Raw genomic sequence first — 21073 nt, 5'->3', positions numbered from 1 at the left:
CATCAATCTATACGTCATTGTACGAAATTTTACCCGCTAAAAATTCCCGCGTTCAGGCACAGCTCGTGCAAAAAGCTTCATTTCCGAAGATGGCGGGGCTACGGTTAAAGGTATATGTGATTTCAGATGCCAACACTAGGAAAAGTGACAGGGGAACATTTTTCAATACAATTGCGTATGAAGAAAACGGCAAAACAATAAAAACAGTTCAATACCCGGAAAAGTTCCGTCTACAGAAGGAAAATTTTTACCTTTTAATCAACGTATCAGTGGTTGAGGACACGGTCAGACTAAACGACACATCGAGGGTAAGTAACTATATCCATTAATTTAAATATATATATACAGAGAGATAATACGATAACATTTTATTATGTTTATGAAATGCATGTGCAAATTCTAAAAAAAAATTCTCCAAAAAAGGGAGATTGGGTCCGATAAAATATTGCACTATAATCACGCCACGTACACTTGAGCTATATTTTTCTTACTCCAAATCCTGATATTTTTTTTTACGTTTGTGCTGGAACTTTTCCCGGAGCATTGGACAACTTGTTCTTGTAAATACACTATCATGTAACGGGGGTGAATAAATGACAGACATCTGACGAACATCTGCGGGTCCGTTGTTGAATATTTTATTTGTAATTTACAAATTACCCTGTATATATGCATAGATATAATAAAGTTACAGAAAACTAATTCTTATGATATAGTAATTAATTTCACAAGCATGAAATATACATAGCATTTCAATGCTACAATATCAAAAAGTTATTTCCTTTGTCGCATCATTTTTACATGAATATCCATTAGTTACTGAATTTTTACAAAAATCATCCATTCTTGGATTCTCATTCATGATCTTTTCCGATCATCTAAATATTGAAATATATATTATTCAAAAAAGTGTGTAACTGATTAAGTGTGACGGTCAGACCGGTTCGAATACCGGCGCCAGATAGTTCAGTTGGTACAGCATCTGACTAGAGATTCAGGGGGCCCGGGTTCGATTCCCGGTCTGGTCAGTCATTATTTCTCCCATCCTGTTACATTTGGTGCCGTGACCAACCCCTGGAACTGAAAGGTGAACTCCTGCCAGGGGAAGAGCCTGGGGTGATCTTCGAGGGCGAAGATCATTTAAGGGGAGAGGAATGTGACAGTCAGACTGGTTTGAATACCAGCACCAGATAGCTCAGTTGGTAGAGCACCTGACTAGAGATTCAGGGGGCCCAGGTTCAAATCCTGGTCTGGTCCGTCATTATTTCTCCTATCCCTTCACATTAGCATATGTTAATTAAGAACATTATAATAATTAGTACCTGTTTTAAAATAGAGCACAGTATATAATATAATTACAAGCGTTTGATAACTTACAGTATAAATCAATCTTTGACTATAATCAAAATAACATTTACCGGTAATTAAGGAATAAGGAATCATTCTTTGAGTATTATGAGGTGACAATATCGGTCGAGGCATGGTCAATTCGAATAAAGCCCAAGCAGCTTTATGATACATTTCACCACACATATGTATACTTCACATAACTGCAAAAGCACTTCAAAGTACAAGTTTTAAAAAAATCATTTTAATTATACTTCATATTTTAATTCCATATTTGTAGTTTATACCGTTTATAAGCATAACACAGTTACTATGCATTTTAACAGGTCTTCCAGTGTGCAAAGTTCGAAGTGGACAAACACAAAGTTGATGTCATACTGAATCCACCAGTACACATGGTTGACGACACGTACCTTATCCCACCAAAAACAATCATCTCCGTGAAGGGTATATTAAGAAAAGTAAGTCATATTGATTATGAATCAATATTGATTTCTATTTAAATTATTGAATATTACTATAATCTAGTGTGTTGCCTGATTGAAAAAAAAAACCCTGGTTGTAGGCAACTTAAAAACTTAACCATTTTCCAAAATCTTCTTCACTACCACTGTGCACATCTTAAGAAAAAGCCCAAATTATAACAGTACACCAACATGCCCTCTACCAAAATTGTACATTCCATGTTCCTCAGGGTATGGGTTTTGACTTGAGGACAAATAAGTCTTAACTTGTCAAATAGTCTTATAAATGTATAATATTTAAAAACTCCTCTACTACCACTACTTCCACAAATTTGTAAGAAAGATTATGTAGATGAAGAAGCCGTCTACCAAAATTATAAATTTCATGACTGTCCAAAAAGGTTGGCATTCTGACTTTAAGGTGGAACCAAAATTGTTATATTGTGTTAATGCATATAATATCTAAAAAAAATTCTCTGCTCCTACACATCATTAAGAGAAACTAAATTCATGATTATGTACACCAGGAAGCTTACTACCATAATAACCTTTGTCACTATGGAGCATTAACATATGGCCTAACATAGAAATTTTATAAAATTGCCATTACATTGTTTTAAAACCACTCAAAGCAACTTGAGGTTTTCAAAACATGTATGTGTTTGGTGTGAAGAACACTAGATATCATTTGTCCCTGGAATTCATAGTTTGTCTATTTTAAAGCAGCAAGACCTGAAATAACTTAGAGAGAGAGATGGATTGATGGATGAAATAATCTGATTTTACATTGCATGATGAACCCATATCAACAGAATAAACTGGATCATGTTCACCCCTTCTTCCTGCCTCCCATTATCCTCAGAGAAAAACGGTGGTGGGTTAAACAAAGATAAAGACAGAGAGTTATGCAGATTGAGAAACGGAGACCCACCACCCACCCATCCCATCCCTGCCTCTCATTTTTCTCCTAGAATTCGAAAATCTAAGTCCCTAACTATAAATCTTATTTAAATAATAAAAAAAATCAGTTATTATATTTTTTAAATGTCAGTTAAACTTAAAAAAATGAAAGTAATTTTGATTCATAAATGCTATGACATTTATCTGCAGTGTATACCACTCTTGAAGCAAAAAATCCTTCCTGGTAAAATTGAAAACTTTGTTAAAGGAGATTTAGGAAACAATACATAACTAATATATTTAGTATAATAAACTAAATGTATAACATCCGATACTACAATATAATTGCATTGTAGATAAAAAAAATTTCATAAAATCCCCATGTTATAAACAATAAAAACCAAGTATGGGATGTTGGGTTCGTTTTGTAGCCCTAGTTAAAATATTTCAGGGAATAATTTTCTGAAAGTCTTTCACAAATTATTTAATTGTGATAATCCTGCATAATGCAGTAAAGATTCTTAATGAATTTGCAACACAATGAGTTCGATCTTCCAATGTATAAGATACATCTTTAAGCAGGGCGCTGGCTAATCCAATTGCCTGACTCCCAGGCCAAGTGATATTTCCGATCGGGCAAGTAAAAATTCAATACGGACTTGCCCGTGGGCAGTATATTTATCGTTTATCTTTAATCACAATACAGAATTTGGTAGGGCTAGTAGATATTGAGGTAGGGCAAGTAAATTTTGCCTAACCACTTGCCCAAGGGCAAGTGTCTAAAAAATGTGTTTGTCATCCACTGTAATAAGGATTAAATGTGTTGCCTGTTGTTAATTGCTCAGTAAATAATGTAGCCACTGAGCCTCTTATTTCATTTTAACCTTTCTTTTTATATTATATCCAGTCTTCAGATTTGATAGAGAGCTCTAACAGCAGGAGAAAAGAATTGACCCTCGAATCCCTTGACGGCCAAGACATTATAATATGCAAGTTATGGGGGGAAACTGCAGACTTGGTAGTCCCACCCATAGACTCAATTATCACTGCCATATGTGTACAAGTTGCTGTCTGGAAAGGGACTGTGAGTCTGAACTCCACAAACCTGACAAAACTTAAGGTAAATAATGCATTAATTTTAAAAACACATGATAATATCCCGCTCAAGCATTGGAATTGGCAGTTCACACATTTTAAAAGATGATACAATGCTTATTATGATCTAGAACCATATATTTGTTCATTTTGTATATTAACACACAATATGATTCAGCAAACATCTGATTATGTATGTTTTTATTGTAATGCAGGAAACAGATGAAGAGACACTATTTCAAGGTGAAATAGAAGGGTTGGAAATCCTTGAGTAAGTTCAAATAATAATATAAATATACATGCACTTTACTATTTTTTAAGTCCCGCTCTGCGTGCCCCTTATAATGATCACTTTGGTCATCTATCTGTCCTTCTGAGGATATGTTTTCTCCCCTTGGCCCAATCTGACAGAGTACCTTTGCATAAAGCGTTTGCAGTGACCTTGAATGAAGTTTGTATGTCAGGAATCAACATCATATCTCATTATTTTAAATCCTTTTTTCACAGCATATATACTCTCTACCTAGCCTTATTTGGCTCATTGTTCACATGAAGAAATCTTTAGGGGAAGGGTTATAGTCAATCTGCTTTTTTATACCCCCCGCAAACGAAGTTTTGTGGGGTATATAGGAATCACCTTGTCCGTCCGTCCGTCTGTCTGTGCAAAATTTGTGTCCTGTCCATATCTTTTTTTTTGGAGAAAATAGAATGTTCTTACTTCACACAAAGATTGCTTATGACCTAAGGCTGTGTCATGACCTTGACCCAAGGTAATTTGGGTAAGAAAAAGTCACTGGCAGAAAAGTGCAAAATTTATATCCGGTCCATATCTTTCTTATGGACAAATATTGGAAGTTCTTAATTCACATAAAGATTGCTTAATTATAACCTGAAGGTGTGACATGACCAATTGAGAAAGTTTAAGGCCATCGTTTAAAAAATGCTTAATTCCTGTCTGTGTCATGTCTTGTATTAATGGAAAAATTTAGAAGCGGAAATATTTCATGCGAAAAAAAAAATTTGAAAAAAAATTGGGCTCAGTATACCAATAATACAAAATGTGTATATAAAATGGTTGCTTGACATGTGAATTTCTGTTGATTCAAGTCATGTTTGTTAACATAAGAATGCAAATGTCCTCATGCATTAACAGTTAACTTGAAATAAATACAATTTAAAGAATAGAAATTGGTTTGTGTATTCATATTAACAGTTGTAAAAAAAGAATGGTGAAATAGATTTATCGGATATTTTCTAAAATAGAAAATTACAAGAGTTACGATTTTTTCTTAGCGGGGGATATCAATTGTGAGCTTGCTCACAGTACCTCCAGTTTTTTCTTACACAACCAAAAAATACATCATCAGATAGAGAAATTGTATTACATAACATGTATCCATAGTAAAATTCTAAATTTCACATTTTCAATTATTTTTCTTTTTTAAGTGAAATATCCTGTTAGCTCACCTAATCTGAAAGCTAAAGTGAGCTAATCTGATCACATTTTGTTTGTCATCCGTCTGTAAACTTTTCGCATTTTCAACATCTCCTCAAGAACCACAGAGCCAATTTCAACCAAACTTGGCACAAAGCATCCTTAGCCTAACGGGATTCAAAGTTGTGAAAATTAAGGATCAAGTCCTCTTACAAGGGGACATAATTATGAATTAATGAAAAATTTTGAGAATTTTTTAAAAATCTTCTTCTCAACAACCATTTGACCAGGAAAGCTGAAACATGTGTGGAAGCATCCTCAAGTAATGTAAATTCAAAGTTGTGAAAATCATGATCCCCCGTGGGAAGGGTGGGGTCAAATGGGGAGGGGCAACTTTTTACATAGCAATGTATACAGTAAATCTTTGAAACTTATGTGGAAGCATTCTCAGGTAATGTAGATTCAAAGTTGTGAAAATCATGACCCTCGCGGTGTAGGATGGGGCGATGGCGGGTCAATTTTTAACATAGAAATATATAGAGTAAATCTTTAAAAATCTTCTCTTCATAAACCATTTGGCCAGGAAAGCTGAAACTTAGTAATGTGTGGAAGTATCCAAAGGTAATGTACATTCAAAATTGTGAAAATCATGACCTTTGAGGTGTCGGGTGGGCTACAATGGACAGTAGATTTTTAACATAAGAATATATAAATTAAATCTTTCAAAATCGTCTTCTCACAAACTAATTAGCCAGGAAAGCTGAAACTCGAGTGGATGCATTCACAGGTAGTGTATCTTTATAGTTAAGGTGGAATAACACACCTTGTAAAATTCACTCAAATCTACAGGACATTATTTGATAATGAGATATATAATAATAAATAAACTGTACATGTGTCAAATAAGCGAAAAATTTGCAGTTTGGGGATAAAAAATGAATATCTCAAAAAAAAATTTCAGTGAGTAACAATAAAAGCCCTTGTGGGATTCAAATTCGGGATGTACAGATCACAAGTCTGACACTTTATCCCCTCAGCTATGGAGTAAATTACAGGTCGCAATCGATTAAATTCTTTTAATAAAATATCTTTATTTATTTATTTATATGTCACAGACCTTTATGATTTAATTATTTTACAGATAGTTACTTGAATTAGGGAAATTCACATAAAGTTTAATGGAATTTGATTTGCTGGCATTAGGACAGTTTTGACTATACTGGATTGCTTGCATGTGAAAATATTACATTGCACCAAATATTAATATAACGTAGTCTGTGCATGTGTATGTATGTGCAGTATGTTTCCATTTCAGCCTTTTATGCAAGATTCGAGGGAAACCCTCGCATGCATGTTTATCAAGCTCTTTCCAAATAACAACTGCAATACAATAATTTTTAAGAGACTTATTTCAATTTTTCTTCTTTTTCAGAGAATCAAATTACATCATCGTGGATGGCAAAACCTTAAAAGTAGACAATTCCCTATTGGAAACAATTTTCCCTGGAAAAATATTCAAAGAAACGATCTCCATTGCGGGCAAAGCAAAGGGTCTGACAATTGCTGAAGTGTAAGTCTTAGGAATCTTTATAAAAGTACTCACTGCTGATTAATTATAGTATAAATATTTTCAGCTCGCTTTTTCATGATTTCGATAAAAAAAAATTTAATATACCTGTCAGTAAATTGTGATTTAATTGGATAAAAATACATAGTAAAAGATTTCTTTATCTCTTTTTATATACACAGGAGATATTGAATAGAAAAAAAAACAAATTTCTTACTAAAATTTATAATGGAAAATATTTGCATTGTTTATCTAATTCAACTTCTTAAAATGTCGCCAAACAAATTTTTTAATTTTATCATCCGGGTACTTCCCAGTAGGTTTTTTAGCTCAGCTGAGCTGAAAGCTGATATGAGCTTAAATTCATGATAACTTTGTCTGGCGTCAGTCTTTCTGTCTGTCTGTAAACTTTTTGACCTCTTCTCGAAACCTCATGGTCCAATTTTAATCATACCTAGCACATAACAAACTTTAATTGCTTTTACCTAAGGATGCTAAGAACTCTCTCCTAAATTTGGATATAAGAAAAACCTATTTAAACAATTGAAATTTTTTTCATTCAATGATTTTCTTATAGCTGTGTAGGAGGAGCTAAGTAGTAAGTACCACATAGTGCATAACATGATCTGTACTGTTATATACTTCAGTTTATCGACAGGTGTAGCAATTAAGTCCTGAAATAAAATTCTGCTCAAATAACTGACTACAGAAACCTAGATAAAGCGATGTACCGGTCATAATTAAACTGCTACGAATTTATTATAAGTTTATTATTTACACAGAAGAGCTCTCTCTCTCTCTCTCTCTCTCTCTCTCTCTCTCTCTCTCTCTCTCAGAGTTAATGATCTCTAAAGTCCAATCTGTACAACTACAATATTTAAAACAGTTCGTAAAAAATATTGCCACACATTGTGTGAACATTTATATTTTACAAGTTTTAAGAAATCAACCACTGGCTGATAATGAAAGAAATAAAATGCAGGAATTTTTTAGTTTATTGGCAAATACTCTAAATTTACAAGTATAGATTTTATACTTATACTTTCACCATATGAATTATATATTACAGTAATCACACCAGAATCAATGCTTATTATGGCTACTGTTGCTCAGGTGAGCTTTGTGGCCCACAGGCCTCTAGTTAGTTTTTACCTAATGAGTAAAGACTGTTTCAAAAGACAAATCTTGGGATTTTTTAGGCGTACATTCATTAATGTCTGTCATTTTGTTTTTGAAGCTGACCTTGAATGCATACATGAATATGCTGACAACAAAGAAATTCATACCTTGTTTAGTTTCAAGTGCTTTTAATTCACTTGCCTAACTTTCTTTTTGTAGCAAAGTCATCAACCCCAAAAAGAAGAAGAAGACAGAATAGATAGATGCCCATGTCACATCTTAAAAGGAGATGATGGAGATTATGTTTTATAAATGTGAAAAACATTTTCCACTTTTTTTTTTAATTCTGCACATAGATTTGCAATCTATTCTCCGACTTTGTTATAACAACTATTCATGCAGTAGTTTTAATAGGCAAACTAATAGATTTGGAGAATCTAACATCTGCCTTTGTTATAACAACTATTTCATTTTTAACAGAAATGTTTTATTATTTGAAATATAGATTTGAAAAATCTATTTCTGTTTGTTATAACAATGATCCCACTTTTAACAAGAATAATTGATGTATTATGTCTTTTAAACCTTTAGAAATTCATAATAAATGGTTATGACATCAGTACAATTTCTTTTATTTCTGATATCATTGTCCACGCGTTTTCATCAGAAATCAACTCCATACATTACAAAATATTTAGAGAGAAACTCTAAACAGAGTTGCTAAAGTGCATATCTTCATGACAAGACCAACAATCGAACTACATGTATTGTGTCCAATGCTTATATAAACGAAAACATTCTACTTCTGGTAAACATTTCAAATATCTCCTGTAGCTTTTGTTACAGGTTTTACTTATAATAAATAACGCCTGTTGAGGGTTCGAATATTAATTTATTGTGGACACAGTGACAGTGAAATTAAATGATAGAGAGCCCTGCAAATATAAAACAATAATCCTCATGCTATGATAATTAACTTAATTTCCATCTAGATTTGAATTATCATGCACATACCGATATCATAATTCATATTATATATTTACATAAAGCAATTAAAGGGAGGTAACTCTTACAATTTCAATATATTATACGATATGCCCATAATAATCATAAAAATAGGTTGCAATTAAAAATATAATAGACACATTATTCATTAGAAATTGTCTCACCATTCTATGGGAATAAGCTTCCTCTATTCATGTAATGATGAGTGTATACTCGTTTATATATCTGTAATTCAATTAACAGAATACTAAAATACTATTTAATTAAAAACATTTACATTGCTCATTTTGAACAATTAGACCAAATATTTGATCGTCATAAAAACACTCTGAAACTGATTAGAAAATCAGTTACTCCTTTAAATAAGAAACAAATATTGACTTTATAATCAATATCTACTAAATAAATCTATAATACTCTTTCATGACACTCATTCATTCTAATTAGTTAAAGTGCTTCATGAGAAATTACTAATTTGCTAAATTATAGAAAAGTACATGTTAATAATATTTTAATACATGGAATATTAGTTAATATGTTACTTACCAGAAAGAGAAATAGTCAGTTGTCAAACTTTATGATGTACAGTAGGTCTTATTCTATATAACTGCTACCCTCTGGCTGACCAAACAAAGATTGACAAAACTTGGCGGCAAAATATCATACTCAGATCAACAAACCAACCACAACAACCCTAACAAATATCTGACCAATAAAACTCATGCACACAAATGTTTACCAAATCACTGCCCCTGGGGTATATATACAGGTGTGTAAAGGTACAGGGTGGATCTAAGTGTGTGGTGTGTATTTAAAATGTGTGTCAGATTTGGTTGGTTTTATCTTAAAATCTATATACTTAATCTATGTACTTAAATAATATGATATTCATAATATTCATACTATTACACTTTTTTCGTACAAATTATATACCTGCGAGATCTCGGAAACTGTAGATGATCAAAACACAAAACCTATAGGCATTTGATTGAATATGTGTTTAACAGGTTCCATTTCCACTTCCGGTTCTCACTGGAAGCGTTCAAACGAATGGAGATTTTAATAAGTATAGATTTTTTCTTTAAAATATTTCATTCAGCCTCAGGAAATGTTACATGCCGTAGGTAAATGTACTAACAATTCTTGCTTTTATTTTCTTTGCTCATTGTGTTTCTCCGTTTCCGGTCCAGAAACAAAAAAATTCTCAACGAGATCTAAAAACTAACCGATAATTGAACATCCAAACATTCCGGAAATCCAGAAAAATGTATGAATATGTGATAACCTTGTTTTGTTTAACATGGAAGTAACGTCTGGATATATCATTCACAATAATCATATCCACTAATTTTTTCTATGCGAGAGAAGCAATGTCTTGCATTTAAATTGATGCATGTATATCAAAACGGAAGACCTTTTTGTTGCTTTTGCAACAAGAGTCTAGTTATTATTAAGGTCTTCCGTTTCCAACGGAAGACCTTATTGTTATTCTTCGGTTTCTTTTTCCCTATTATTAAGGTCTTCCGTTTCCAACGGAAGACCTTATTGTTATTGCTTTGTTTCTTTTTCCCTATTCTTATTATTATTATTTTTTTTCTTCCTATTTTTGTGCACGCGATTTCTCAGAAACGACTCGTCCGATCTCAATCAAATTTTCAGATATGATAGATATTGGTCTGAACCTGATTAAATTTTTTTTGTGTTGATGACGTCACATCCGTTTTTGAGATATTGAGATTTTTCCAATTTTTATATGGGTATTTTGTCTTCTGTTGTTCTCCTAAACTATAAGAGATATTAAGCTCAAATTTTTACGGTAGGTAAAGGAAAGATTGAAGTTTTGCATGATTGTTGTTTTGTATGTTTAGCACTACTGGCGCCAAAGCTCGCTATGGCTCGAAAATTGACAATAAAAAAGCGTCGTGAATGTTTGTGCTTTTCTCTCTTTATCTCTTTTCTGGAAAATATTTTGTTAAAACATGTAATGTAAAAAAAGTTTATTTTTACAAGACCTTTTTGCTGATATCAAGAAAAAGGGGCTGGCCCCTCAAATTAGGGACCTAGAAGGCTCTAAAGTCTTTTACCCATAACTCTTTACCGAGGGATATTTTGTAATAAATTATAGAATCAAATATGTTTATCTTACAGTTATAAAGCCAAGCAGTATAACGATTTTCTCATATGTTACGTAATTAGGGGTTTTTAGGGGTCAAAAGTCCAACACTTTGATCACCTATATCTCAAAAAGGAAAAATATTTTGAAATGCAGTAAAGAAGAAAAGATGCTCAAAATGATGTACTTAACAACAAGCAACCTAAAAAATTTGGTTCAGCGGCCCCAATAAGGAGATAAGGGACCGGCCCCTAAAACATTCTGTCTCAGATATCTCAAGAATGGTAACGAATTTCTGAACACTTGTTGAACAAAATGTCTTTATAATCAAATGACCTTTCATTTGATACCAAGAAAAAGGGGCTGGCCCCTAATATTAGGGACCTAATGGGCTCTAAATTCTTTTACCCATAACTCTTTACCGAGGGATATTTTGTAATAGATTATAGAAGCAAATATGTTAATCTAACAGTTATGTAGCTTTACAATATAATGATTTTCTCATGTGTTTCGTAATAAGGGATTTTTAGGGGTCAAAAGTCCAAAACTTTGATCACCTATATGTCATAAAGGAAAAATATTTTGAAATGCATTATAAAAGAAAAGATGCTCAAAATGATGTACTTAACAACATGCAACCTAAAAAATTTGGTTCAGCGGCCCCAATAAGGAGATAAGGGACCGGCCCCTAAAACATTCTTTCTCATATATCTCAAGAATGGTAACGAATTTCTGAACACTTATTGAACAAAATGTCTTTATAATCAAATGACCTATTATCTGACACCAAGAAAAAGGGGCTGGCCCCTCAAATTAGGGACCTAGAGGGCTCTAAAGTCTTTTTCCTATAGTTCTTTACCGAGGGATATCTCGTAATAGATTACAGAAGCAAATATGTTTATCTTACATGTATGTAGCCTAACAGTATAATGATTTTCTCATGTGTTACGTAATTAGGGGTTTTTAGGGGTCAACACTCCTAAACTTTGATTACCTATATCTCAAAAGGGAGAGAATGGTAACTATTTTCTGAACACTTGTTGAACAAATTGTCTATAAAATCAAATGACCTTTCATCTGATACCAAGAAAAAGAGGCCGACCCCTAAAATTAGGGACCTAGAGGGCTCTAAAGTCTTTTTCCTATAGCTCTTTACCGAGGGATATTTTGTAATAAATTATAGAAGCAAATATGTTTATCTTACATGTATGTAGCCTAACAGTATAACGGTTTTCTCATGTGTTACGTAATTAGGGGTTTTTAGGGGTCAAAAGTCCAAAACTTTGATCACCTATATTTAAACAGGAAAAATATCTTGAAATGCAGTGTAAAAGAAAAGATGCTTTAAATGATGTACTTTTAAAACAACATGCAACCTTAAGAATTTGGTTCAATGGCTGCAATAAGGAGATAAGGGACCGGCCCCTTAAACGTTCTTAATAAGGTATCTCGAGATCGGTAACGAATTTCGTAACACTTGATGAACAAAATATCAAGAAAAGAAAAGGGGGCTGGCCCCACAAATAAAGGACCTAGAAGAATCTAAAGCTTTTTATCTATATTCTTTACGGGGGGATATTTTGTATTTGATTGTAGAAGAAAATATGTTTATCTTACAGTTACATGTATGTAGCCTAACAGTATAATGATTTTCTCATGTGTTATCTAATTAGGGGATTTTATGGGTCAAAAGTTTGTTCAGCAGCCCCAATAAGGAGATAAGGGACCGGCCCTATAAACGTTCTTTCTCATGAATGGTAACGAATTTCGAAACACCTGGTGAACAAAATGATTTTTAAAGTAAATGACCTTTTATTTCATATTAAGAAAAAGGGGCTCAACCAAAGCTCTTACAGCTGAAACGAACTATTTTGAAAAGCAGTTTAGAAGAAAAGAGGTTCAGAAGGATGTGGTTCACGATATGCAACAAACGAAATGTCAATAAATGGCCCTGATAATTTAGGGGGGAAAAGGTCGGCGGACCTCAGAGTCATTTACGCGTGTAAATAAATTTCTTAAACAAAATGTATGTAAAATCAAGAGTCCTTTCAATTGATATCAAGCAAAGGTAGCTTTGTTCGCCATACATTAAAGAAAACTAGAAAATTTTGAATGATATTTTTTTCCGTAAATTATAGAGCAGCAATTAAAATGGATATGTAAAAAAAAATACAAACATATACAACCCGACTAATCTATGTACATATAGTTACATGGTCTTCTATTAGATAAGTTATTTATTATCCATGAAATGTTTTGATTGATGAAATTAACTATTCATTGAACAATATTCAATAATAAACACAATTTAACTTGTAATTTTAAAAAAACTGGATATACATGTCGGATAAATATGCCAGTGACAAGATGGTGATGTGGAGCAAACAGATTCCTGAAGACGAACAAACCAGATACTGAATATTTTAAAGAGTTTCCATATTCATTGAAAGTTTGGAAAATCCAGATGTTTTTTTTTGTGTTTTTTTTTTAACCGTTCAAACAATCAAATACGAAATTTCATCGTACGATTTATTATAATGTCGTAAGTGATGTCATAAACTATAAATAGAAGAGCTTAAAAGCGGTGGTAAATAATCTACGCAGTTGAAAAGTTCTATTGTTTTTTACCTTTGGCATTGCCAAAGTTAGTTTTGTGTATATAGAATTGAACTGATCCAGAGCAGAAGGCATCGGCAGAACTGAAATCCAGTTATTTGACACAGTACTGTTCAGTACAATTGTCAAGAGTAAGTAAATAAACTCAGGTTAGGCATTTATCGTCTTTATGCGCCATTTTGAATCTGCAGAAGTTGATTTGTTAAGATGCTTAGTTAGATTACCGTATTTGGCAAATGCTGATCTGCAGTTAACCTATTTAATATTTATTTTTTTTTTATGAGAAACCATTTAAAATGTATAGATTTTCACCTATTTACACTAGCAGTATCGATTTGCATGCATTACGTCATTTTGGGTGTTGCTAAAATGCTGAAAGGAAAGTGGAACGGAATATGAAAACGGAAAATCTTATGTAGGATATTTACTTTATAATATATGTGTTAATCATGTTTAAACAATTTAATTTGTGTAAATTATTAGTATTATCAAAGTTTTATCAATATGAGGTTATTTATTCAGGAAATGGTCCTTAAAATTAACAGTACATGCATTGATCAATCTAGACCCAATTCATAATAGAAAAATAAAACCAGACAACATCTACTGGCGTGCGACCAGTTCTCGCCGAGTATTATTTCTCGCCAGTACATTGTGACGTCATTTTTCGTCTATAATTTTATTTGTTGATAAAATGACGTCACAATATACTGGCGAGAAATGGTACTTGGCGAGAACTGGTCGCACGCCAGTAGAGTTCTCTATGTGGATCATAAATATGTACAATATGCAACTGCCAAAGCAAGTGTAAACAAAAGTGCGTTGCTGAAAGTACTAGTGTACTTCAATGGTAGACTATTTAGACAAAGAATTCCGATATTAGAAGAAAGAAATAAGACATGACAAGACATCTGTCATGTTAGTTTTGAATTAACCTCTTTACTGGATGGTAAATACAAAATTTACAAGTTGTCGTGTAGTAAGTTTTGTAGTTACTGCTACCTGTTAAATTGAATGTTTACAACATGACACATCTACAACATCATTTTTTGAGAAAATTATGCTGTTTGAGAGTAAATTTTATTTTAAATAGCTGAATAGTGGTACAGGTTAGCAAGCAGATGATACATTAAGACTTAATGAAGATGATCATTGATGTCGTCAGTTGTGTTTATGATCTTAATGATGCTATTAACTATATATCGATTATATTGAATACATCATACTGGAAATAAAATAATATTCATAAAACCGCACCAAATGCTTTATCTATATTGCGTTATACTGTTAGGCCAGTATTACCAGAAAAGAGAAAAAAATTATTGGTAATATACTTTTCACATTTCAGCAACAAAAGCAATTTATGCAAATTTCATGCAATGCTATAGTTGATCAACATTCATAAAGGTATCAATGAAACAACCATGTGCTAATAATCAATTTCTTAGATATGAACAAATGGTACAAAGTAAATTGTTTCACTCAACGCTATACCCAATTGAGTGATAATCTTCATATTATATTTTTTGGTTCTTGTTCCATTTTGTGATAAGTTTTTTATTCTGCTTTTTAGCAACACCCTGTGTCATTTTCATAAACAATATTTCCTTTATGCAGTCAGAAGTGAGACTGAAATCCATCATATTGAAAGTTAACCAATTGTAATTTTTACCAAATATATCATATACATGTTTCTTAAATTTGTAAATATGACTGGTATTCATCATATTTCCATTCCAAAATTAAAATTCTTCCAACCTATTTAAAGCAAATTGAATATTGAAAGTTGCGGAAGGGGGTTAGACTCGTCAGAAATCTTGAAAAGCCAAAAAAAAAGAGAAAAAGAAAATTGATTAAGGTTATGTAAAACTTTGCCAAGAAAGTGGGGGTTGGGGGGGGGGGGGGCTAATTACACAAATGGGCTGTGTATTTTTTGTTGACTTTTTTTTTGTATAAACTGTGTTTAAATTTTTATCCCCTTGCACAACTTGTTGCGAAGTGGATATAGCATCGCTACCGTGCGTGTGTGTGTTCGTATGTGTGCATGTATGCTTGTATGTGTGTGAGTGTGCACTCCATCTCAATTTTCTAGTAAATTAAAAAAAAACTTCCAATGGACTTTCCTTAACCTTTGCACCAGTATGCCGTATTGTAAAAGATTAAAACAAATGCAATGTCATATTAATTGGTCAATTTTTAATGCAAAAACTTAGATAAAATTACACCATTGTAAAAGGGGGGGGGGGGCATACATTATGACAAAATTCGTTCAAAACTAAAAATATTCATCATAGATTGCACACTTCTGTAAAATAACATATAAGAAATGCATGTGCCTTTCAAAACCATTAATACTATTACAAATTATTATTTCATTAAATCAATGTCATAACCAACTTTGTATACGAGTTATCAATCGAACTTTCTGAGTAAGAGTTATCAATCTTCACTTCTTTGAAATCAAAGTGAAAATAAGCAGTTCAAATCAACAACTTGATATTTTTGGATTTAGATCGAGTACAGGTAAAGAAAATGTAGTTTTTTGCAGTAATGTAGGGTTAGTAGAATGTGGTCTTATCATTAACATAACTATATATTCCTAAGTAATACATCCCTACACACAATAATTCATGCCGCGAGGGGATGCTCCGCTTAGCGGTGCCCTTGTTTATAGATTGTTTTTCTTTTTTCTTTACATATTTGTATAAATCTTTAAATGATAAGCAACTAACTGGATATTTAGACGAGCCAACAGGAATGAAAAACTAAACTGAAATAAGTGAAATTAATCATAACTGGCCTGAATTTTTTTTGTTGCTGCTGTAAAATTTAGTAAGTTTTTATGGAGGGTTATCGTGTTCAAAATTCCAGACATTTAAACGTGTAAATCTGAATATGCAATCGTCTTAGTGTGTGAGCCTGAGTATAAAAGTGTGTAATTGTGATCGTGTAACCTTTAAAACTGGGGGTATAAACACATGTTCGTATGATGCACATTTTGCAGCTTGATTTTTTTCATTAGTTAATTAAACCTTCAACTATGCACACTTCCAATCCCTAGTTTCTGCATTTGTATCATCAGAATCGACAATACTAAGCACATGTGACATGATACAAATTGACAAATGTAAAGTCTACAAGTTTGTCAAATTTTGGCATGACCTTATATGGCAACTGCCTTGCTGTGGGAAAAGGCATGCCGTAATCACCGGAATGGACGAAAATAAACATATTATGTAATTTCGGCTAAACTATTGCAATAAACTTATAATGAATGGCACTTTTTCTGTCGAAAATGCTGGTATTAGAAAAATCATTGAGGTATGATGAAACTGAAACAAACAGGAAGAGGTTCATTTTATTCAAAGCGGAGAAAACCTCCAAACTGTAGAATGTTTTTAAAAAATCTTCTTCTCAAGAACTACTGAGTCAAATTCTACGTAATTTAGCATAAGAATGACGTTTACTCATAATGAAAAAAAAATACACTGATGATAATGGAAAACCGTCTATTGTGTGTTATAGACCTTTGCTTGTATTGTTATTTTTCACTTTCAGAAAAGTAGGTCAATGACCTACTTTTTGAGTTAATGGCCATTAAATATATATTGAAAAATCAAGAAAAATCCCATAAAATTTTATACTATGATTGAGATTTTCTTAATTATAAAAATATTACAAATAATTAAACACTTTAAAAAATAAGATACAGTTTATGAATGGTAGTGACACTAAATAAGTACACAGCATTAAGATTCCAGTTTTAAAAAATAATTCAGTCAGAATTTCCTCTATCAGTTTTCAAATCCCTACCCATATTTGATCCAATTTTACAAAAAATTGAATGATGATAATACAAACACATTTATGATATTGAACTACTTATATTGACCTTATTCTGTTGCCATAAAATTTATATGAGGTCAATGATCAAAATTTTGAGATATGGTGTCTTTTATTGTTTTTAAGCATTTTTCAATATTTTTATTATTCGTGCCATAAGATTATTTAAATGAATAAGTAAGGTAAAACCAACGGAAAATATGCAAAATTACATAGACTTAAATATAAAATCCTAACTTTGAATATTAGACTAGTGCCAAAAAACTTTTAGCAGAAAACAAAATCTGCAAAATTTAGTCCGAATTTCCTCTGTTTGGCTAAAAGTCAATTTTTGTTTGAGCCTAATTCCATAATAATGTAAAACTATTGAATGTTTTGTCAATAATTATTCATTTCATAAATTCTTTTTGTGTTTATAACAAATTTTACTCATTACATTGAACTTTATAACAATCGGAATTTGAGAACTCAAACCCTGAGTAAACAACACCCATAAATCATCCTTACGGAAAAGAAAATTTAAATTGCAAAAATTAAGGTCTAATTTTTTATCAAATTTGAGTAATTTACGAAAATGATAATATCACAGAGAGAATGGGGGTCAATCAGTTTAACTTCTGGCTCAGTAAACAACACCCATAAATCATCCTTACGAAAAAGAAAATGTAAATTGCAAAAATTAAGGTCTAATTTTTTTTCAAATTTGAGTAATTTACGAAAATGATAATATCACAGAGAGAATGGGGGTCAATCAGTTTAACTTCTGGCTCAGTATTTCGGAAACAAGTTTAGAGGACCAGTCTTTGTTAGAAGCAGCCATCTTGAACGGAGGTGAATTTGCTTGTTGTGCAACAGTTTACGTGCGAAGGGAATATTTGAAACATCCAAAATATATCTGTGCTGTTTATGTGAAGTAAATTGAGGTTAAATATTTCAATGGGTTGACATTTTCATTTGTGACTGGTTTTACCTTAATAGATAATAGATAATACATATATTATAGGTGTGCATATTGCTAGGATTTTGATTTCTGATAATATATGAAAAGAATAGTAGGTTTTGAACTTAGTCATTTTTTGGCAAAATATTGCATATAGGGTACCCTCATTGTACGGATAACTCCTCATACAGTTTTTAAGATAGGAAGTTGTTCATTTGCAGATCAACTGTACATATATCAGGGGTATGCATATTGCTAAGATTTAGATATCTGATAATTAATGAAAAAAATACCAGCTTTTGAACTTAGTCATTTTCAGGCAAAATATTGCATATAGGATACTCCATTTCACTTGATACGGTTGGTAGTGTTTATCAATTCAGGTTTGACATGGATTATGGATAGAGTTCACATAAAAGAAATCCAGTTTGCCATCACAATGACAGCTTTTCACTTGTTTTTTTTTTTTTTTTGATTAATATCTATAAATTGTATTAAATGTCAACCATCAATTGAATATACATGCCCAAGGAATTTTATTTCAAAACGAGAAGGGAGATGTAATGCATCTCATAATTTTCCTAAATTTTACACTATATTGTAAAGGTCATAACTTAAAAAGTGTAAAGATATTGACATAAGGTTTTGAGATGCATTTTTTGAGTGTAATGTGCAATATACACTGTATATGGTACATGAGATATGGTCCCTAGTGTCATCCCCAGCCCTAAGCTTTGGTAAATTACTTAATCACAAATACCGTTGACATCCCCACCCCTGAAACATACATATTCTTGTTTCTTGTGTAATGGGGCATCATATAGTATAGGATATGGCCATATGGGTAATTATGTCCCCCTGAAAGAGGAAGTGCCCTAAATTCTCAAATTCCGTTGAGACCCCCCCCCCCCCCAAAAAAAAACCAAAAAAACAAAACAAAACTATATATATATATTCTTGTTCTTTGTGTTAAGAGACATCAAATGGTATAAAGGTCATAGGCCCCAGGGGTCGTCCCAACCCCCTCAAACAGGAAGTGCCCAAATATATGAAAATGATTGAGATCCCCAAACCTTAACCATATATATTCTTGTCTCTTGTATTAAATGGCATAAAATAATATGTAGGTTATGGGCCCCAGGGCTGTCCTGACCTACCTCGAACAGGAAGTTCGTATATTTGAAAACTGTTGAGATCCCCACCCCTAAACCATATACTTGTCTCTTGTGTTAAGGGGCATCAAATGGCATATAGGTTTTGGCCCCAGGGGTTCCTCTTGACCACCCCTCGAACAGTGAGTGCCCAATTATCTTCATAATGGTTGAGATCCCTACCCTTAAACCATATATATACTTGTTCCTATTGTTAAGGGGATTTAAATGATATGTAGATCATGGGACCCAGGGGTGGTTCTGACCCCCTTCAAACAGGAAGTGCCTAAATATCTTGTAAACGGTTTAGATCCTCACCCCTAAACCATGTATATTCTTCTTCCTTGTGTCAAAGGGCATCAAATGGTATATAGATCATGGGCCCTGGGAGTGGTCCTGACTCCTTTTTGAACAGGAAGTGCCCAAATATCCTGAAAACCATTGAGATCCCCAACCATAAGTCATATACATTCTTGTTCCTAGGGTCATGTCAGTTCAACTGATATACAGTAAATGACACCTGTTGAACATCATCAATTTTTAGAACTAGAAATAATCAAGTATTTAATATTTTTGTCTGTAAAGCCTAGCCTAGGTCAACCCTACCCCCAATGAGGGCTTCAACTGTTTGGGAGAAATTATTATTCCCTTGATTATACTTACATTTTGTTTTAACATGCATATGAATCAAAAATTCTGATCTATGACTGCCATGCTTGTTTAATTTGAATGTTCAAGCAGGGTTTACATCGAACAAAAACAAACATCCCAAATATTAATTTGTGATGAATTAATAGCAGAAATATTGAAATAATTTGTAAATATGTTTGAGCATTTGCATTTTATAACTGATTGTTAATATAAATAGTACATTAAAAGGATTTTTAAAGAAGCAACTTTGATAAAAAATAATTTTCGAGACTTTTCTTCCCTGACCGTAAAATCATATTAGAGTTTATAAATCTTTGATTATTGAGATGTTCATTTATTTTCTTTTATATCATTTGCATAAAAAGAAAATGTGCCTCTAATTCAATGGACACTAGCTGACATGTTTATGCAGTCTACCCATGCAACTTCATACTATAATAAGCTGTCAAACATGCATACTACTTCATAGATGACACCAACAAATCTTTGAATACAAATAGTAGCAGTCAGGAATATTCTAATATTGATAAATGGTATTCATTTCAGCTCTACTGATTAAGGTTAAGTTTTAGGAGCTGGTTAAATTGTTTGGAGCAGGTGCCCTTAGATGATTATATATTAGTTATTACTGTTCTTAACTTCACCTAACTTGCATGGATTATATAATGTGTCTATGATGCTTATGCATTTAACAGGCTTGCAAGTTGAATCAGAGCCATAGGCTAAAAATTCTGAATGAGGTAAAGGCTTTTGAAGCAGGTGCCCTCTGATGATTATATCTTGTTTATGACTGATCCTACTTTATGATAATGATGAACTTGATAAGT

The 21073-nt window shown here is 32.5% G+C and overlaps 2 protein-coding genes across 2 annotated transcripts in view; one reads left to right on the top strand and one right to left on the bottom strand.

The window, feature by feature from the left end:
- LOC136273986 (uncharacterized) overlaps positions 1-21073 on the bottom strand; it is a 96368-nt gene that overhangs the window by 46721 nt on the left and 28574 nt on the right. The window lies entirely within an intron of this gene.
- LOC136273984 (uncharacterized) lies at positions 1444-8468 on the top strand. The gene is made up of 5 exons (XM_066079849.1): positions 1444-1808; positions 3619-3831; positions 4022-4077; positions 6674-6811; positions 8147-8468. The coding sequence occupies exons 1-5, from the start codon at positions 1743-1745 to the stop codon at positions 8184-8186; spliced, it is 513 nt and encodes a 170-aa protein (XP_065935921.1). The 5' UTR covers positions 1444-1742; the 3' UTR covers positions 8187-8468.

The sequence above is a fragment of the Magallana gigas genome, chromosome 1 (genome assembly GCF_963853765.1).
Source record: "Magallana gigas chromosome 1, xbMagGiga1.1, whole genome shotgun sequence".
Lineage (NCBI taxonomy): Eukaryota > Metazoa > Mollusca > Bivalvia > Ostreida > Ostreidae > Magallana > Magallana gigas.
Note: the sequence above shows the minus strand (reverse complement) of the source record. Positions and strands in the feature narration are given on the sequence as shown.